General features: G+C 39.4%; 1 protein-coding gene across 9 annotated transcripts in view; it reads left to right on the forward strand.

Annotated features, from left to right (window-relative positions):
* mof (males absent on the first) overlaps positions 1-19,927 on the forward strand; it is a 510,758-nt gene that overhangs the window by 419,460 nt on the left and 71,371 nt on the right. Inside the window, exon 8 of one of the 9 annotated variants that reach the window (XM_070081481.1) lies at positions 6,773-7,001. The exons of 7 other annotated variants lie outside the window; for them this stretch is intronic. In XM_070081481.1, coding sequence (XP_069937582.1) covers positions 6,773-6,968 — 196 coding nt within the window. In that variant the 3' untranslated portion in view covers positions 6,969-7,001. Of the gene's footprint in view, positions 1-6,772; positions 7,002-19,927 lie in introns of those variants that run through there. One more of the 9 variants, XM_070081467.1, reaches the window with a different exon arrangement.

Raw genomic sequence — 19,927 nt, forward strand, 5'->3', positions numbered from 1 at the left:
TCCAGGAGGTAATTTTTTACAGTGGGGCCAAACACATGATAAAACCAATCATAGAATATGTCCCTAGTGGGCCATGCCTTGGTGTTTGCCCTCCACATCACACACAGATTAGCCTTGACGATGTTGTTTTTCTTGAACAGACTGGGAGTTTGAGTGATACACGAGTAGAGGCTTCACTTTGCAATCCCCACTAGCATTACTACACGACATGAGTTAGCCTGTCTTTCATAGGCTTGTATCCTAGGAGTGCCTTTTCCTCCTGTGTAATGTAGGTCCTGTTTGGCATTTTCTTCCAAAACAGGCCTGTTTCATCACAAACACTTGTTGGGGTTTTAATTTTTCAGCCTCTGTGTACCCCTTGAATTCCTGCACATATTTTTCAGCCGGTTTTTGATCCGAATTGGCAGCCTCACCATGCCTTATCACACTGTGTATGCCACTACGATTCTTAAATCTCTCAAACCAACCTTTGCTGGCCTTAAATTCAACATTACCACTAGTTGCAGGCATTTTTCTAATTAAATCATCATGCAACTGCCTTGCCTTTTCACATATGATTGATTGAGAAATACTCTCTCCTGATACCTGTTTATCATTTATCCACACCAACAACAGTCTCTCAACATCTTTGAGTACTTGCGATTTCTGTTTCGAAAACATGCTTGCACCTATCACAACAGCTTCCTTGATTGCCTTTCTGTTGGCCAAGATAGTAACAATTTTTGATTGGTGTTTGTTATACAACCTGGCCAGCTTGGAGACACGCACTCCACTTTCATACTTTGTGATTATCTCCTTCATTTTGATTGTAATTCTTGCCCTTTGTGCCACAGGGTTGGCACTAGAAGCTTTCTTTGGTGGCTCATTTAGCAGTTACAAGCACTAAAAACACTGGAATAATACAAAATGTACCGAATGTGTACGTGGAAGCGACCACACTGGCTTGTAAACAATGGCACACTAACTGAAGGCAGGGCAGCTGAGGCGCGCTCAGGCCAGATGGATGCGTCCATGCGTCCGTGGACCCTCAACGTTGGTTAAGGGTCCACTGTATTGCTATTATTAGTGCTATTATTATTAAGTAACTAAAGCACAGATCAAATTCCCTAGGTCAAGAGCCCCTCACCAGCATAAAGGTTCATTGATGCTGGTGAGGGGCTCTTGATCTAGGGAATTGGATCTGTGCTCCAGTTCCCTAAATTAATAATAATAATAATATAATGATAGAGCTTCATTTCCCTAAATTAATAATAATTATGATAATATATTATTATTATAACCCTTTGACTGTCGAAAGACCCAATCCTGAAGTGTCTCCTGGTGTCGCAAAATATTCGAAAAAAAAAATTTCGTATGAAAATGTTATTATTTTTGATTGATTTAGTCCAAAAAAAAAAAATTCATATCAGTACTTACCGAGATAGAGGCGTATGGCAACAGTGGCGACTGCCACTCATCCGTTAAACTTCGGTTTACTTTTATTCGACGGTTTCTTGTTTTTTTCACTATTTTATTTTTTCACATAACTTTTGTGGCTTGTGAGACCAAAGTATGGTGCAATGTTCATATATACACTCGTTGAATGTAACACAATTATAGCAAAAACACTAGTATCATCATAATGTTCATAAAACTTGTTTAGACAAACAATATAAAAAATTGTTTATTACGATTGTTCTATAATATACATATGTACAATCACTGGACGTTTTTCTAGAACTGCTGCAGCTTGTGGAATTCTTTGAAACATGGGTATAAGCACAATGGTGTTTTACACTCCTCACGTAAAACGAGTGTGCGTTTTTGTGGGTGTTTTGTGGTATGTCCACAGACGAAACACCTCAGTACACTGAGGTCAGTGGTCAGTACGCTGAAGTCAGTGGTCAAGTGCAGTCATACCGCTAAGCTCTTTGGAGTTAGCGTGGGCTGTTACCCATACCATGGCTTGTTGTAGTGCTTTAGAATCCCCGGTTCATGTGTTGAAGAAGGAGATTCTACTTCTTTAGGAGGAAAATAGGAAGCTGAAGCTTCGCATAGATGAGTTTGGGAGCGAGTGTGAGAAGGATTTAGCTGGTAAGGTAGGAATGGTCACCAGCAGTGATAGTGGCAGCCGCTTTAAGTGGCAAGTGGTTCACAGTTCAGGAAGAAGGAAGATGAGGAGAGTTGATAGAGAAGATGTGAAGGTAGGAAATCGATTCTCTGTTCTTCAAGACAAGTGTACTTCAGTGGTTAGTGAAGTTGAAGGTACCACTGATTCCCCTGCTAATCAAGGTAAGAATATTTTAATAGTAGGCGATTCTCAGGTAAGATATATGGACCGTGCATTCTGTAATGGAGACAGAAAGGTCAGACAGAGAGAGTGTCTTCCTGGAGCTGGTGTTGGCGACATAGTCAGCAGGTTGGATAATATTATGGCAGGTAATGGGAACAGGCCCATTTTCTGTCTTAGTGCTGGGGGTAATGACATTGGGAAGGGCAGGAGAGAGGAGCTGCTGGATAAGTACAGGTCAGCCTTAGAAGTAGTTAGGTCTAAGGAAGGGATCCCAGTCATATGTAGCATCTTGCCTAGAAAGGGAGTGGGCAATGAATGGATGTCTAGGGCAATTGGTATAAATCGCTGGCTAGACAGGTACTGCAAGGAACTTGCAATCCCATTCATTGATAACTGGGACTTTTTCTTTGGCAAACGTGATATGTATGCAAGGGATGGGGCTCATCTCTCTGGGGATGGAGTGGTTGCATTAGCCAATTCAATTGAGAGGGTAATTGATGACTTGTCTAGGAATTTAAACTGATAGATTATAGAGGTATGGGTGTTTGTGGGAAACAATCAGGCTGCAACATTAGGGTTAAAAACAGCAGTTATTACCAGGATACCTCAGGGGTATGTTTAAAAGACAATATTCAAAATAAAGTTGCTAGTAATGGTAAATCAATTGATCAACAAACAAAGAGAGATAGTAGAGGGCAATGAGTGACTAGCTCCCTTAAGGTTTACTATACAAATAGTAGGAGTCTAAGAAATAAGATAGATGAGCTAAAATTACTTGCAAGTGTAGGTAATATAGATATTATTGGTATAACAGAGACCTGGTTCAACCTGAAAGATAGAGAAATGCCTTCTGAATGCAACATACAGGGTTATAAACTATTCCACACTGATAGGGTCAACAGGAAGGGTGGTGGTGTGGCAATGTATGTCAGAGAAAATTTAAATTGTTGTCTTAGACATGATATAAGATTAGAAACATCGAACACAGAATCGGTTTGGCTTCAGTTTCTTGAGGGTCATGACAAATATATTTTGGGTGTGATTTATAGGCCCCCAAACCTTGGTAGGGAGTGCAATAAGCTGTTATGGGACAAAATTCATAAGTCATCTGGATATGAAAATGTTGTGAAAATGGGAGATTTTAACTTTAGACAAATTGATTGGAACAATATGACAGGAATTTTTGAGTCTAGTGACTTTCTTGATACGGTTCAGGATTGCTTTTTAGAACAGGTTGTGACAGAACCAACAAGAGGAAACAATCTGCTTGACTTGGTTCTTGCCAACAAAGATTCACTAATTAATAATCTTGAGGTTAATGATGAGCTTGGGGAAAGAGATCACAAATCACTTAGTTTCAATATATCATGGAATTACCCAGATAACTGCAATCAAATCTCTGTCCCAGATTTTCGCTTGGCCGACTTCATGGGACTGAAAAATTACTTGGGTGGGCTAAATTGGGATGTCCTGACTATGGGTCAGGTAGGTGATCTTGGTTGCCAATATGACATTTTTCAGAGCATAGGTCTAGCTGCCCAGACAACTTTTGTTCCGAGTAGGGAAATTAGATCTAACAAAAATGATCCCAAATGGATGAACAATAGATTAAAACATCTCATTGGTCAAAAGAGAGGCATATATAGGTGTATCAAAAGAGGGGATGGGCAGTTAAGAAATCAATATATTCAATTAAAGAGAGAGATAAAAAAAAGGAATAAGAAAAGCAAAAAGAGATTATGAGGCTAAGGTCACAAGGGATTCAAAGACTAATCCAAAAGGGTTCTTTCAGGTATACAGAAGTAAGATTAGGGACAAGATTGGCCCACTTAAGAGTAACTGGTCAGATCACTGACAGTGATAAGGATATGTGTGAAATTCTAAATACCTACTTCCTCTCAGTTTTCACCCAGGAAAATACTAGCGATATTCCCGATATAATAGATTACGTAGAACAGGATGAAAATAAACTATGTACGATTGCGGTAATTAGTGACATGGTCCTCAGACAAATAGAGAAACTAAAACCTAACAAATCCCCAGGTCCTGATGAACTGTTTGCAAGGGTGTTAAAGGAATGTAAAGAGGAACTTAGCATACCTTAGGCTAATCTTTTTAACATATCACTACAAACTGGCATAGTGCCTGATAAGTGGAAAATGGCAAATGTAATACCTGTTTACAAGGCAGGTGACAGGTCCTTGGCTTCGAACTATAGACCAATAAGCCTTACCTCCATAGTGGGAAAATTTATGGAATCAATTGATTAACCCTTTGACTGTTTAGGACGTATAAATACGTCTTATGAGCCAATGTTTCTGACGTATTTATACGCACAAATTCTAGCGGCTTCAAATCAAGCGGGAAAGGCCTGGTAGGTCTACATGAGAGAGAATGGGTCTCAGTGGTCGGTGTGCACCCTGTGAAAAAATCTGGGACCCAGCGGTGCATTGTGGGAACGCCATCTTGTTAGTCTATTTTCACCATGCCTCTCGGTAAGAAGTTCCTCACTCCTCGGCGGATTGGAGGTCTTTTGTTCCCAAGTGATAGCTCTAACAGCGATGCAAATGTCAGTGACAGTGAATTCCAGGGTTTTGAAGTGAGTGTTACCGGAAAAAAGTGCCCAGGATAACGTAATTAGTGATGAAAATCCAGATGACCCACAACCTTCCACCTGTGGTGCTGGGCCGGCTTGTTCACGTTCATGTTCGCCTGTACCAGGACGAAAGAGGAAACTATTTGGTCGTGTACAACACCCAGATGATAGCAGTGAATGTGATAGTGATAGTGATAGTGATTTCAAGGTCATTGAAAGCAGTTCTAGTGACAGTGAGGGTGAATATTCCCCAGTGAAGCGGCAGTATGTACGACGTAGCATGCGGTCTGGTAGTGTTTCAATAGGAAGGAGAAACTCTGGGAGCACATCCCGTGGCCCTACACCACGACCTGATGATGATATTGTAACGATGGGTATGAATGATGTGAGTGAGGGAGCAGGCAGTGGTGGTGATAATGAGGGTGGCACGGCCCATGTGGCACCATCAGTGGGCCACGCTACTACCCACACTGCTGACTCTGCACAACAACCAGCCTCACCCGACCCCACACTCCCACAACCTGCACAAAAACAACCACGGTACAATATCCAGACCCCACCAGCAGACCACATCTGGGATTGGCAGGACGGTGACGAGTTTGTTCCCAGTCCCCATGACTTTGATGAAACACAAAGTGGAATAAAGCCATCATGTCCACTTGGGAACAATGCCAGTGAACTGGACTGCTTTGAGTTATTCTTCGATGAACCCCTGATGGACATCATTGTCAGGGAAACAAACACATACTGTGATTACACCATGGCAAATACAATTCTCTCGCCAAAATCATGGCTACACAATGGAAGGAGACAACTGTGGTAGAGATGTACCTGTTTTTTGCCACAATAATGCTTATGCCACATGTGTATAAGCACACTGTCACCACATACTGGGCAACAGAACGCCTGATTTCAACTCCAGGTTATAGTGACATTATAGGTGTCAATCGTTTCCTGATACTGTTACGTATGTTACACTTTTCAGACAAAACCAGGCCTGACAGAAGCGACAGGTTATACAAGATAAGAAATGTGTTTATGTACCTGAAACAAAAGTGCTGCATGTATTTTTATCCCTTCAGGAAGGTTGTTATTGATGAGTCCTTGATTTTATTCAAAGGAGGACTCTCATTCAAGCAATATATACCAAGCACGAGGAAACACTTTGGTATAAAGCTATTTGTACTGTGTGATTGCAGAAGTGGTCTAGTTTTGGATATCATTGTGTGCACTGGCAGTAATACTTTGAGAGATACCATGAAGTTATTGGGTATCTCTGGTGATGTGGTTCGAACAATGATGAAACCATATCTTGGTAAGGGGCATATGTTATTTACTGATAACTGGTACACAAGCCCCTTACTCAGTGATTTCTTGTGAGTGAACTTGACAGACGTATGTGGCACAGTGCGTCGTAATCGTAAACATATGCCAAGGTTCGACGCTGGCACTCGCAGAGGTGAGGTGCAAGCCTTTGCTGCCAATGACATCATGGCATTTCGGTGGCATGACAAACATGATGTCACATTATTGACATCAGTTCACCGAAACGAAATGGTACACAGTGGCAGGCACAACAGAGAGACCAATGAACCCATTCTAAAGCCTGCAGCTGTCGTGGACTACAACCTCAATATGCGCTTAGTGGACAAATGTGACATGCAGCTTGGGTTTGCAGACTGTGTACGCAAGAGTTATAAGTGGTATATAAAACTTTTTTTCCATCTTGTTGATATCTCTATGCTGAATGCTTATAACATATACAAGTTGAAGACCAACAAAACACAAAAATGTGGTGAATTTTGCTTGTCAGTAATCTGACAAATAATTGCAAAGTACCAAGGAGCAACACCTGCAATAGACCAGTGCCCACGAAATTACCAACACACGTCATCTCGTTTCAGGCCTGGTGATCTCTACCCCATGCAACTGCCTCCTACTACTGCCAAGAAAAATGCTCAGAAGAGGTGTTATGTATGTATGCATACCACAAAACGCCCACAAACACGCAGAGACACTCGTTTTATGTGTGAGGAGTGTCAAGTGCCCCTCTGCATATACCCATGTTTCAAAGAGTTCCACAAGCTGCAGCAGTTCTAGGAACGTGTTTAGTGACTGTACATATGTATATATATTATGGAACAATAGTAATAAACATTGTTTTGTATTGTTTGTTTGTGTAAACAGTGTATACACAAACGAATAGTGATAAAGTTTGTTCTGTTATTGTGTTGTAAACAATGAGTGTATATTTGAAGAATGCACCTTACATTGGTCTCACAGGCCACATAAGTTACGTGGAACAGAAAAATATTGAAAAATGCAAGAAACCTTTGAATTAGAGTAAATAAAAGAATACCGGGTGGGCGGCAGTCGCCACTGTTGCTGTACACATGTCACTTTCTGCAAACTTTGCGGAGCTCTATATGTCGGTAAGTACTGATGGCTAAAAATTTTTTTAGGCTTAAAACACTCAGAAAAATATTCCTAACATTTTCATAAGAAATTTTTTTTTTTTTTCGAATATTTGGCGACATAGAATGACAGTTTCAGAGAGGGGCCTGAAACAGTCAAAGGGTTAATGATTCTCAACATGGTTTTACAAAGGGGCGTTCCTGTCTTAGGAATTTACTAACTTTTTTCACTAAGGTGTTTGAGGAGGTAGATCATGGTAATGAATTTGATATTGTGTATATGGACTTCAGTAAGGCTTTCAATAGAGTTCCATACCAGAGGCTATTGAGGAAACTTAGGGCACACGGAATAGGAGGAGAAATTTTTTCCTGGGTCGAGGCATGGCTGACAAATAAACAGCAAAGAGTTTGCATAAATGGTGGGAAATCAGAATGGGGGCACATCACAAGCAGTGTTCCTCAGGGGTCAGTGTTGGGCCCATTGTTGTTCACAATTTACATAAACTACATAGATGAGGGAATAAATAGCGACATAAGCAAATTTGCTGATGACACAAAAATAGGCCGTCCAATTCATTCTAATGAGGACATTAGAGCACTCCAGGATGATTTGAATAGACTGACGCAATGGTCGGAGAAGTGGCAGATGCAGTTTAATATTGACAAATGCAAAGTTCTAAATGTTGGACAGTTAAATAACCATGCCACATATAAACTAAATAATGTAGATCTTAATACTACCGATTGCGAAAAGGATTTAGGAGTTCTGGTTAGCAGTAACCTAAAACCAAGACAACAGTGCATTAGTGTTCGCAATAAAGCTAACAGAATTCTTGGCTTCATATCTAGAAGTATAAATAATAGAAGTCCTCAGGTTGTTCTTCAACTCTATATATCCTTGGTTAGGCCTCATTTAGACTATGCTGCTCAGTTCAGGTCACCGTATTACGGAATGGATATAAATGCTCTGGCAAACGTACAAAGGAGGATGACAAAGGTGATCCCATGTATCAGAAATCTTCCCTATGAGGATAGACTGAAGGCCCTGAATCTGCACTCTCTCGAAAGGCATAGAATTAGGGGGGATATGATCGAGGTGTATAAATGGAAAACAGGAATAAATAAAGGGGATGTAAATAGTGTGCTGAAAATTTCCAGCCAAGGCAGGACTCGCAGCAATGGTTTCAAGTTGGAAAAATTCAAGATTCAGGAAGGATATAGGAAAGCACTGGTTTTGTAATAGAGTTGTGGATGAGTGGAACAAGCTCCCGAGTACAGTTATTGAGGCTAAAACGTTGTGTAGTTTTAAAAATAGGTTAGATAAATACATGAGTGGGTGTGGGTGGGTGAGAGTTGGACCTGAATAGCTTGTGCTGCTGGGTCTGGTGCAGTGCTCCATCCTTGAGTGGGGATGACCAGACTGGGTGGGTCATTGGGATAATCCAGGGGGATGGGTCATTGGTCTAATCTGGGGGGGGGACAAGGACCTGCTCCGCATGGGTCAGCAGGCCTATTGCAGTGTTCCTTCTTTCTTATGTTCTTCTGAGCATTTTTCTTGAGAGCAGTAGCAGGCAGTGGTATGGGGTAGTGATCACCAGGCCTCAGACGAGAGGACAAGTGTTGATAATTTCGAGGGCTCTGGTCTGTTGCAAGTGTTGTTCATTGGTACTTGAATATTATTTGTCTGATGACTGAAAAACAAAATTCACCGTATTTGGGTTTGTTGTTGGTCTTCATCTTGTACATATAAGCATTCAGCATGGAAATGTCAAGAAGATGGAAAAAGAGTTTTATGTACCACTTATAACTCTTGCGAACGCAATCAGCATGTCACATTTGTCCACTAAGCGCATATTGAGGTTGTAATCCATCACAGCTGCAGGTTTTACAATGGGTTCATTGGTCTCTCTATTCTGCTTGCCACTGTCTACCATTTCGTGTTGGTGAACTGATGTCAACAGTGTGACATTGTTTGTCATGCCACCAAAATGGCATGATGTCATTGGCAGCAAAACACCTGCACCTCACCTCTACGACTGCCAGCGTCGAACCTAGGCATATGCTTAAGATTTCCACGCACTGTGCCACACACATCTGTCATGTTCACTTGCAAGAAATCACTGAGTAAAGAGCTTGTGTACCAGTTGTCAGTATATAAAATATGCCCCTTACCAAGATATGGTTCTATCATTGTTCTAACCACATCACCAGAGATACCCAGTAACTTCCTAGTATCTTGCAATGTTTTACTGCCAGTGTACACAATTATATCCAAAACCAGACCAGTTTTGCAATCACACAGAACAAATAACTTTATACCAAAGCATTTCCTCTTGCTTGGTATACACTACCTGAATGAGAGTCTTCCTTTGAACAAAATCTAAGACTCATCAATAACAAACTTCCTGAAGGGATAAAAATACAGCACTTTTGTTTCAGGTACATAACACATTTCTGATCTTATATAACCTATCACTTCTGTCAGGCCTTGTTTTGTCTGAAAAGTGTAGCATACGTAACAGTAACACAAATCTATTCACTGGTATAACGTCACTGAAGGCTGGGGTTGAAATCAGGCAGTCTGTCGATCAGTATGTGTTGACAGAGTGCTTATACACATGTGGCATAAGCATTATTGTGGCAAAGAACAGATACATCTCTGCCACAGTTGTGTCCTTCCACTGCTGTAGGCGTGATCTTGGTGAAAGAATTGTTTGCCATGGTGTACTCAAAGTATGTATTGCTTTCTCTGACAATAATGTCCATCAGGGGTTCATCAAAGAACAACTGAAAGCATTCCAGTTCAGTGGCATTGTTCCCAAGTGTACATGATGGCCGTATTCCACTTATTGTTTCATCAAAGTCATGGGGACTGAGAACAAACTCGTCACCTTGCTGCCAATCCCAGATGCTGTCAGCTGGTGGGTTCTGGATATTGAAACGTGGTTGTGGTTGTGCAGGTTGTGGTTGTGGTTGTTGTGGGAGTGTGGGGTTGGGCGAGGCTGGTTGTAGTTGTGCAGAGTCAGCAGCGTCGGTAGTAGCGTGGCCCGCTGCTGGCGCCACATGACTCGTGCCACCATCACTATCACCATCACCGCCTGCTGCCTCACTCGCATCATTCATACCCATCGTAACAATATTGTCATCTTCACTATCAGGTTGTGGTGTAGGGCCACGGGATGTGCTCCGAGATTTACTCCTTCCCCTTCAAACAGCATATGGCACACTACCAGACAGCAAGCGACATCGTATATACTGCCACTTCACTGGGGAATATTCACCCTCACTGTCACAACTAGAACTGCTTTCAATAGCTTTGAAATCACTATCACTGCTCACATCTGAGTCTCATACATAGGCAAATAGTTTCCTCTTTCGTCCTGTTACAGGTGAATGTGATTGAGCCGGCCCAGCACCAGAGGTGGAAGGTTGTGGGTCATCTGGGTTTTCATCACAAATTACGTTATCCTGGGCACTGTTTTCGGTCACACTCGCTTGAAAACCAAAAAGTTCTTTCACTGACACTTTCATCGCTGTTAGAACTATCACTTGGGAACAAAAGACCTCCAATCCGCCGAGGAGTGAGGAACTTCTTAACACGAGGCATGGTGAAAATGGACTACGAAGATGGCGTTCCCACAATGCACCGCTGAGTCCCAGATTTTTTTTTCACAGGGTGCACACCCACCACTCGGACACATTCTCTCTCATGTAGGCCTACCAGCCCTCTCTCGCTGGATTTGAAGCCGCTAGAATTTATGCGTATAGATACGTCAAACACGGTATCTCGTAAGACGTATATATACGACCGAAACAGTCAAGGGGATATTAATGATAGAGTTTCAGTTCCCCAAATTACTAATAATAATACATAATATGTACGTAATAATAATTCAGAATGCTGCCGCTAGTTGACACAGCTGATGGCAAAACATCTGGTAAGCAGTACATGTTTGCATCTCTGTGGAGTAGTTCTCTCGTGCTTGTTTGCATTTTGTTAGTCATTTGGCCAAATTTCTTTTTTCTAACCATGGGTCTTAAGAAAATAAGTGCTGAGAAGAAAAAGACAATTTCCATGGACTTAACCAAGCAATACATTATACGCTGCACCCTCAGCCTCCCCTCAACCTCCTCTCACCCTCAACATCCCCTAATCCTCAACATTCCCCACCCTCAACCTCCTCCACCCTCAACATCCCCCCATCCTCAACCTCCCCGACCATCTCTGCTCCAAGTGTGTAAGTATGTGGACTCTTTCTATAAATGGGTTTTATACGATATTTCTTATTTATAAATACTTTGTTTCAGTGTTTTCCTTAGATAACTAGTGATCTACTGCAATTAGCTTCAAAAATACTCCATTTTCTCTTACAGTAAGAACATGGGAAGATACTATAGTCAAAGTTGGACAAATGGCGGACGCTTCTGCTGCTGCCTCTGCCACCATATTATGGCCTATTTCATTCATTCTAGAGTATATATCATGTTTCTGTGTTAATTATATTGTTTATTATGTCTTATTAGATGAATTGTGGTTGATAAATAAGCCTTACAGTTGATAATTAGTCATATTCAAGTGTTGTTTTCTTAGTCTCCAGAATGCAGGAATGGATTAATGGTTCTTCAATTAATTTAAATGAGGAAAATTAATTTGATACACGAGTAAATTGAGTAATGAGTTAGGTCACAGAATGGATTAAACGTGTAAGTCTAGGGTCCAGTTTATATGTTTATGTGTATCCAGTTTATATGTAATGAGATGATGTAGATTGAAATTTACCTTGCATGTATGCTTGGTAAAATTGGGTGAGATTCTTTTATGAGTTGAGGTCTATCCAGTAAATGATGGTTCAGTTCATCCATATGGCATTTTGAAACTGGGAGCATGATGGTCAGGCAAATCCTATGGCAGCAGAATTAATTTCTCTTCAAAAAGTATTATTGCATATCATTTAATTTGTAATTAACCTAGACAGGAATCTTGTCCTCCATTCTGTAAGCCACAACTGTCATAATAATATCAAAGGTTGATTAATTTTACCTGCTTAGTGTAAAATATTGGTGAGGTTAAATCACAAATTCTGTGTTTCCTGGTGACATAAAGTATAACTAGGGGCATGATAAGTTTAAATGTAACAAAATGTGGTGAAGATATGCCAATACAGTAGGACCTCACTTATGCGGCAGGTTAGGTTCTAGGCTACTGCCGGAAAGCAGACATCGCTGGAAAGCAGAACGCCATTTTTTTCCACTTATAAATGCACATAGATGCCAGGTAACAAGTTTACACTAACATACATTACGTTAGCAATAGAACTAGGCATTAAAAACAATAAAAAGTAAGATACACACACAGTACACTCATTACTTACCTTGTAATATTTGTAGTCTTAATGTAGAGTGAGAGGTGAGTTTAATTTGTAGGAAGTCAGGTTTGGGAGGTATGGTAGCCAGCCAGGTCAGCCCACCCCACCCACATGTAATATACTACATTTAACTAAAGCTCCCCAGAGTGATAAAATACATACAGTACATTCATTAATTACCTTAAAATATTTGTAGTCTTGACGTAGGGTGAGAGGCGAGTTTTATTTGTAGGAAGTCAGGTTTGGGAGGTATGGGTAACCAGGAAGGGCAGCCCACCCCACCCCACCCCACTCCATCCCACCCCACCCCACCCCACCCCACCCACACGTACAGTAAACAAACCAGGCAAACGCGTCAGGTTTTGGTCACTTTACATTGTGTACCAGTTGTCTCCACGTTGATACAGTAGAATAAATAAACACTCCCATCCTCGTGTTTACCTGGAGAAGGTTTCGGGGGTCTGAGACCAGGCCTCGTGGTGGATCAGGGTCTGATCACCCAGGCTGTTACTGCTGGCTGCACACAAGCTGGCATACGAACCACAGCCCTCTTGGTCAGGTACTGACTTTAGGTGCCTGTCCAGTGCCGTCTTGAAGACAGCCAGGGGTCTATTGGTAATCCCCCCTTATGTATGTTGGGAGGCAATTGAACAGTCTTGGGCCCTGGACACTTACTCTGTTGTCTTTCTTTGTACTCATGGCACCCCTGCTTTTCATTGGGGGAATGTTGCATCTCCTGCCAAGTCTTTTGCTCTCATAGGGAGTGATTTTCGTGTGCAGGTTTGGTACCAATCCCTCCAGGACCTTCCAAAATGTAACACCATTTTTAGAAGAAATGATGCCCTGAGCGAAGGCATACTTAGGTACAGGTACACATACGTATAATTATCAGTTATAATAATGTAGGTATGTAGTTCGTCTGGGCTACATTCATATACCTACCTATATAGCTACACGATATTTATATGTGGCCCACAGCCATATTATTACCATCGACATACCATTTTTACTGAGTTTAATTGTTTATAACAACTACCTTTAGATGCCATCATAAACAAAGGGAAAAGTAATGAACAATTCATGCCGAGAATTGTAAACAAAAGCGGTATGTATTACGGGGAGTGACGTAATGTTTTCCCACCGCCTGGCTACCACACCTCCATATTATATAAACATAAAATGTTTATATGCTATATAACATGTTTCTTACATAATTTTGAAGAAAATATAATAGATGGATTAATGAAAATGTCTATATTGGCGTAATATTAGACATTTAATGTGCCCAAGAGTAATTATTATTGCTTAAAAAGAGATGTGCTCATAAAGAATGTAAACAAACCAGGTGGCATGTGCTGTATTTGAAAGACCGCTTGCCATATAGAAAGTTTTGGTCACAATTTGAGATCGCCGTATTAGTGGAACGCTATAAGGCAAAACACCGAAAAGTGGGGCCCTACTGTACTGAAGAACTTCCAGAAACTTCTGCATCCTAGCAAATATCTTAATAATTGTGCACTTACACTCTACATGGTGATTTATCAAGTTTGTTCGCTCATTTAAAAAAAAGAAATAGTACTTAACCGTTTCAGGGTTTCAGCCATACTAGTACGGCTTATGCCCAAGGGTTTTTGACGTACTAGTACGCCTAAATTCTAGCGCCCTCAGATCTAGTGAGAGAAAGCTGGTAGGCCTACATATGAAAGAATGGGTCTATGTGGTCAGTGTGCACAGTATAAAAAAAAATCCTACAGCACACAGTGCACAATGAGAAAAAAAAAAACTCCGACTGTGTTTTTGGATTAAAACAGCGACTTTGCACTGCATTTTCGTATGGTATTTGTGGTTGTATTCTAGTTTTCCTGGTCTCATTTTATAGAATGGAAGACATACAGAAATTGAGATGATTTTGACTGGTGTTACAAAGAAAAGTACCTTGAAATTGAGCTCAAAGTAGCAGATATGTTCGATTTTTACCAAAGTTCAAAAGTAAACAAATCATGCCAAGCATCCAAAACACGTCAACTGGTGAGTCTAATATTCTTTCACAAGTGCGCCGATATTATTTATATAATTTCTACACTAATGCAGTAGTCTGCATAACAGTAAATCTTCTATTTTTTGTAAGAATAAAAATTCAAAGTGGAAAGCCAAAGAAATATAAGAGGAGCCTGGGGATGTGACTAATGAACAGAGAACTTGTTATTTTAGTGCCAGGAATGTCTTTCTTGTTTATTCTGGACCCTATTTGGAAATTGGCATCTTTTGAAGTTTGTGTGAAATTGACAAAATTGCTAAATTCTGACCACTTTATTGGATAGTTGAAATCGGTAAATGGGTGGTTTCTTGTACTCATTCGATAGAAAAAATAGAGTTCTAGTGAAATAGTTATGATTTTTGTCGACTAGTACACTTGAATTGGCCGAAAATAGAGCTCAAAGTGAGCAAAATCGCTGATGCGTAAACATAGTTGAGACCGCTAACTTCGCGAGAGCATAATTCCGTAAGTTTTCCATCAAATTTCTTACGGTGTCATTATGATCGGGAAAAGATTCTCTATCTTTTCATAAGAAAAAATAATTTTTTTTTTTTTTTGTTTTTTTTTTTGAAATTTGGGGGACCCTGAGAACAAGCCTCGGAGATGGCCTGGCGATCCTGAAAGGATTAATTTGTTCTCTATAGTACAGTAGGGCCCCACTTATAGGGTAGGTTAGGTTCCAGGCTACTGCCTTTAAAGTGGAAAGCGCCATATAGTGTTATCTAGCATATAAATGCTAGATAATGAGTTTACACTAACATATACAGTGGACCCCCGGTTAACGATATTTTTTCACTCCAGAAGTATGTTCAGGTGCCAGTACTGACCGAATTTGTTCCCATAAGGAATATTGTGAAGTAGATTAGTCCATTTCAGACCCCCAAACATACACGTACAAACGCACTTACATAAATACACTTACATAATTGGTCGCATTCGGAGGTGATCGTTATGTGGGGGTCCACTGTATTAAGTTAGCAATAGAACTAGGCATTAACCCTTTCAGGGTCCAAGGCCCAAATCTGGAGTCACGCACCAGTGTCCAAGATATTTAAAAAAAAAAATTTGTTATTTTTTCTTATGAAATCGTAGAGAATCTTTTTGTGAAGGTAATAAAACAAAAAGTACGAAAATTGGTGGAAAATTGACGAAATTATGCTCTCGCGAATTTTGATGTGTCAGCGATATTTACGAATCGGCGATTTTGCCGACTTTGACTCCCATTTTAGGCCAATTACATTATTCCAATCAACCAAATTCTTAGCTATTTCACTAGTATTACTTCTATTCTATCGATTGAGCACAAGAAATCGCCAAGTCAACTGTTTCAACTACAAAATAAAGTGATCGGAAATTGTTAATTTGGCCAATTTAACACAAAGTTCAAAATATTCCAATTTCAAAATAGGGTCCAGAATGAACAATGTAGGCATTCCTGGCACTAAACTAACATTTCCTCTGTTCATTAGTTAAGTTTTGAGGCTTTACAAATAAATTCCATTTTGATTTTTTATTCACATAATGAATTTTTATTCACACCAAAAAATAGAAGATTTACTGTTATGCAATACTGTAATAATTGTATAAATATCATCACCATATTTGTGAATGTATATTAGACCCACCAGCTGATGTGTATTAGACGTGTGAGGTTGTTTGTTTACTCTTGAATATCGGCAAAAATTTAACATTTCCGCTACTTTGAGCTCAGTTTCAAGCCATTTCCAATGCTAAAACCAATCAAAATCATCTCTATTTCTGTAATATGTCTTCCATTCTATCAAATGAGACCAAGAAATCGCAAATACAACTATAAAAAACATACGAAAAAACACTGCAAAGTTGCTGTTTTAATCGAAAAATCATGATTTCATTTTTTTTCTCTCATTATGCACAGTGTGCTGCAGGATCTGTTTTATGTGGTGCACACATACCACATAGATGTATTCTCTCATATCTAGGCCCAAATGTACCACTCACAGTTTATCAGAGTGAGCTGAGCTCATGGCGTAGATCTACGGTTTGGACCCTGAACGTAAAGCCGTAGATCTACGGGACGGACCCTGAAAGGGTTAAAAAACAATAATGTAAAATACACATTTAGTACACTCATTACTTACCTTAAATTATATGTAGTCTTAATGTAGGGTGAGATGAGTGGTATATATAGTAAGAAATTAGGTGTGGGAGGTATGGTAGCCAGCCAGGCCACCCAACCCCACCCCACCCCACCCCACTCTCTTAATATACTAGGACATTTAAAGCACCCCAGAGCGATAAAATGCATATACAATTCACTCATTACCTACCTTAAAATATTTATTGTCTTAATGTAGGGTGAGAGGTGAGTAAATGAGATAAAACAAATAAATGAGAGAGAGAATGAGTAAATGAGAGAGAGGACAGAGATGTGGAGGATGTAAACAAACATGAGTTTGAAAAACGGAAACATGAGTTTGTATTATATCATAATACAAACACTTTATATATGCTTCTAAACTGTTGTATTCTGAGCACCTCTGCGAAAACAGTGATTATGTGTGAATGAGGTGAAAGTGTTGAATGATGATGAAAGTATTTTCTTTTTGGGGATTTTCTTTCTTTTTTGGGTCACCCTGCCTCAGTGGGAAACGGCCGACTTTTCGAGAAAAAAAAACACTTTACATTGTGTACAATGTAAAGTGTATTATGATAATAATAATGATAATGATAGTAATAATGATAAATGCAATATTGTTTAGCTTCCAACACAATGCAAGCTTTCTTTCTCTCCCTTTACCTCCAGTTATCCCCAGTAGTATTATTGTGTACACATTTTCTTTGGTGTTGAACTAGAGAAAACGTTATTCTTTCTAACACTGGCAAGACGACTGGAAAATTTATTCTACTGTGGGGTGTATTTATCATGTTTATATGTTATGTAGCATATTTATGTAATTTTGAATAAATATCGCAGATGGATTATTGAAAATGTGTATATTAACATAATATATGACATTTAATGTGCCCCAGAGGGATGATTATTGCGTATTATTATATTAGTGATTTTAATGTGTACCTGCATGCCAGCGCAGTGTGTAAGTTTATTTAGGTACAGGTACACGTAAGTATAATTATCAGAGTATATATAAAACATTAAATAACTCTTAAACACTTGAAATTCTGGAAAGTTTCCAGACATAATGGAGAGACACATTGCTCACGGAGCTCACTGAGCTCACTGAGAATGTAATCAAACCAGGTGGGGTGCGGTGACTGTATTAAAAAGTCAGGTGGGATGAGCTGTATAGCGAATTTTGGCCATAATTTGAATTGTCCATATTAGCAGAACACCGTAAAGTGAAATACCGTAAAGCGGGGCCCTGCTGTATATGTTGCTCTTTCATTATCTTCTGAAATAGCTTCTTTTTTTTTTTTAAGTGAGCTTTTTGGGGAAATAAGAGTGAGATTAACATTACTTTTAATATTTTTAGTGTGTAATTTGTAATATAATTAAACATCAACTTTTATCTGATGAATATAATTTTGGCACTTCACTCCTAGGTAATCTGTTTATATTTGTTTATCATAATTGTATACCAATAGTATATGAATAATTATGATTCCAAGATTTTTTTTTTAAATTGGGGTTATTTTAACTTCAAAATTAATGTATCCCTTGTACATTAGCTAAGTTTAAATTAGTATATTCATTAACCATGGTGCCAGTGACTTGATATCAGAATATTAATCAGATATTCTTTGGTCATAATTTTTTGTTGCAAAATTTATACAGCAAACTTGTCTTAGCCTACCTATGTGGTGGCAAAGGATAATGTGTTCATTATGCTGCCACTTTAGCTAAGAGGTTTTGCTAAGTGACTGTTCTTGCAGCTTTGAGAAAATATACAGTTGTAAGAAAGCACATGAAAAGAAGAGGTTGTGCATAATAATTAAGTATACTTAATTAAGCATTTTCTTGGATAGACAATAACTGAAATTTAATGTAACTGACACCTCAATTCAGCACATATCTACCTTAGCATAGCCTAGTCCCATCTTCCATAAAGTACATATTAACTAATTTATGTAAGGAAAGAGAATGTAAGATACAGAGGACCCCCGCATAACGATCACCTCCGAATGCGACCAATTATGTAAGTGTATTTATGTAAGTGCGTTTGTGCGTGTATGTTTGGGGGTCTGAAATGGACTAATCTACTTCACAATATTCCTTATGGGAATAAATTCGGTCAGTACTGGCACCTGAACATACTTCTGGAGTGAAAAAATATCGTTAACCGGGGGTCCACTGTACTTGGGTTTGAGCTATTGTAGCTTTATTTAGGTTGTTGGTTTCTGTTCACCTCATTATTTTCATTACTTTCTTTCCTATTTTCTTGGGACAGGAAAACATTCTCTCAAAGAGGATATAAATGTATTGTTGAAGAGGGTATTCAGTTCACTTAATCTTACATAATACTTTGTACACTTAGTACATTATTGGAACCTGTAACTTTATTAGTTGGACAGTTACAGTAGTATCTGAGCCATTTCATAGATCAGGTATAAGGGGTTTAGCTCTATTTCAAAAAAATTATAATAGCCTAGGCATAAAGTACGGTGGAACCTCGACTTGCGAGTGCCCCAACATACAAGTTTTTTGTGTTACGAGCCAAAATCCAAGTTACGAGCTATTACAAAAAAGTTATTTTTAAAAGATGGTAAGTTTTACTCGTTTTGTAATAAAGAGTTCGGGATACATATATACACATTAAAATCAATTAATCTTTAATATAATATAAAAATCAACGATCTTTGGTCTAGAGGTATTTGAACTAATATACAGTGGACCCCCGCATAGCGACTTTAATCCGTGCAAGAGGGCTCTTTGTTATGCGAAATGATCGGTATGCGAATGAATTTTCCCCATAAGAAATAATGGAAATCAAATTAATCCGTGCAAGACACCCAAAAGTATGAAAAAAAAAAAACTACCACATGAAATGTTAATTTTAATACACACAAACTGAAAAAGGCATGCACAATTACATGACACTTACTTTTATTGAAGATCTGGTGATGATTGATGGGATGGGAGGAGGGGAGAGAGAGTGTTAGTGTTTAGAAGGGGTATCCCCTTCCATTAACCCTTTCAGGGTCCGTCCCATAGATCTACGGCTTTACGTTCAGGGTCCAAACCGTAGATCTACGCCATGAGCTCAGCTCACTCTGATAAACTGTGAGTGGTACATTTGGGTC

This window comes from Cherax quadricarinatus, chromosome 6, assembly GCF_038502225.1.
Source record: "Cherax quadricarinatus isolate ZL_2023a chromosome 6, ASM3850222v1, whole genome shotgun sequence".
NCBI lineage: Eukaryota > Metazoa > Arthropoda > Malacostraca > Decapoda > Parastacidae > Cherax > Cherax quadricarinatus.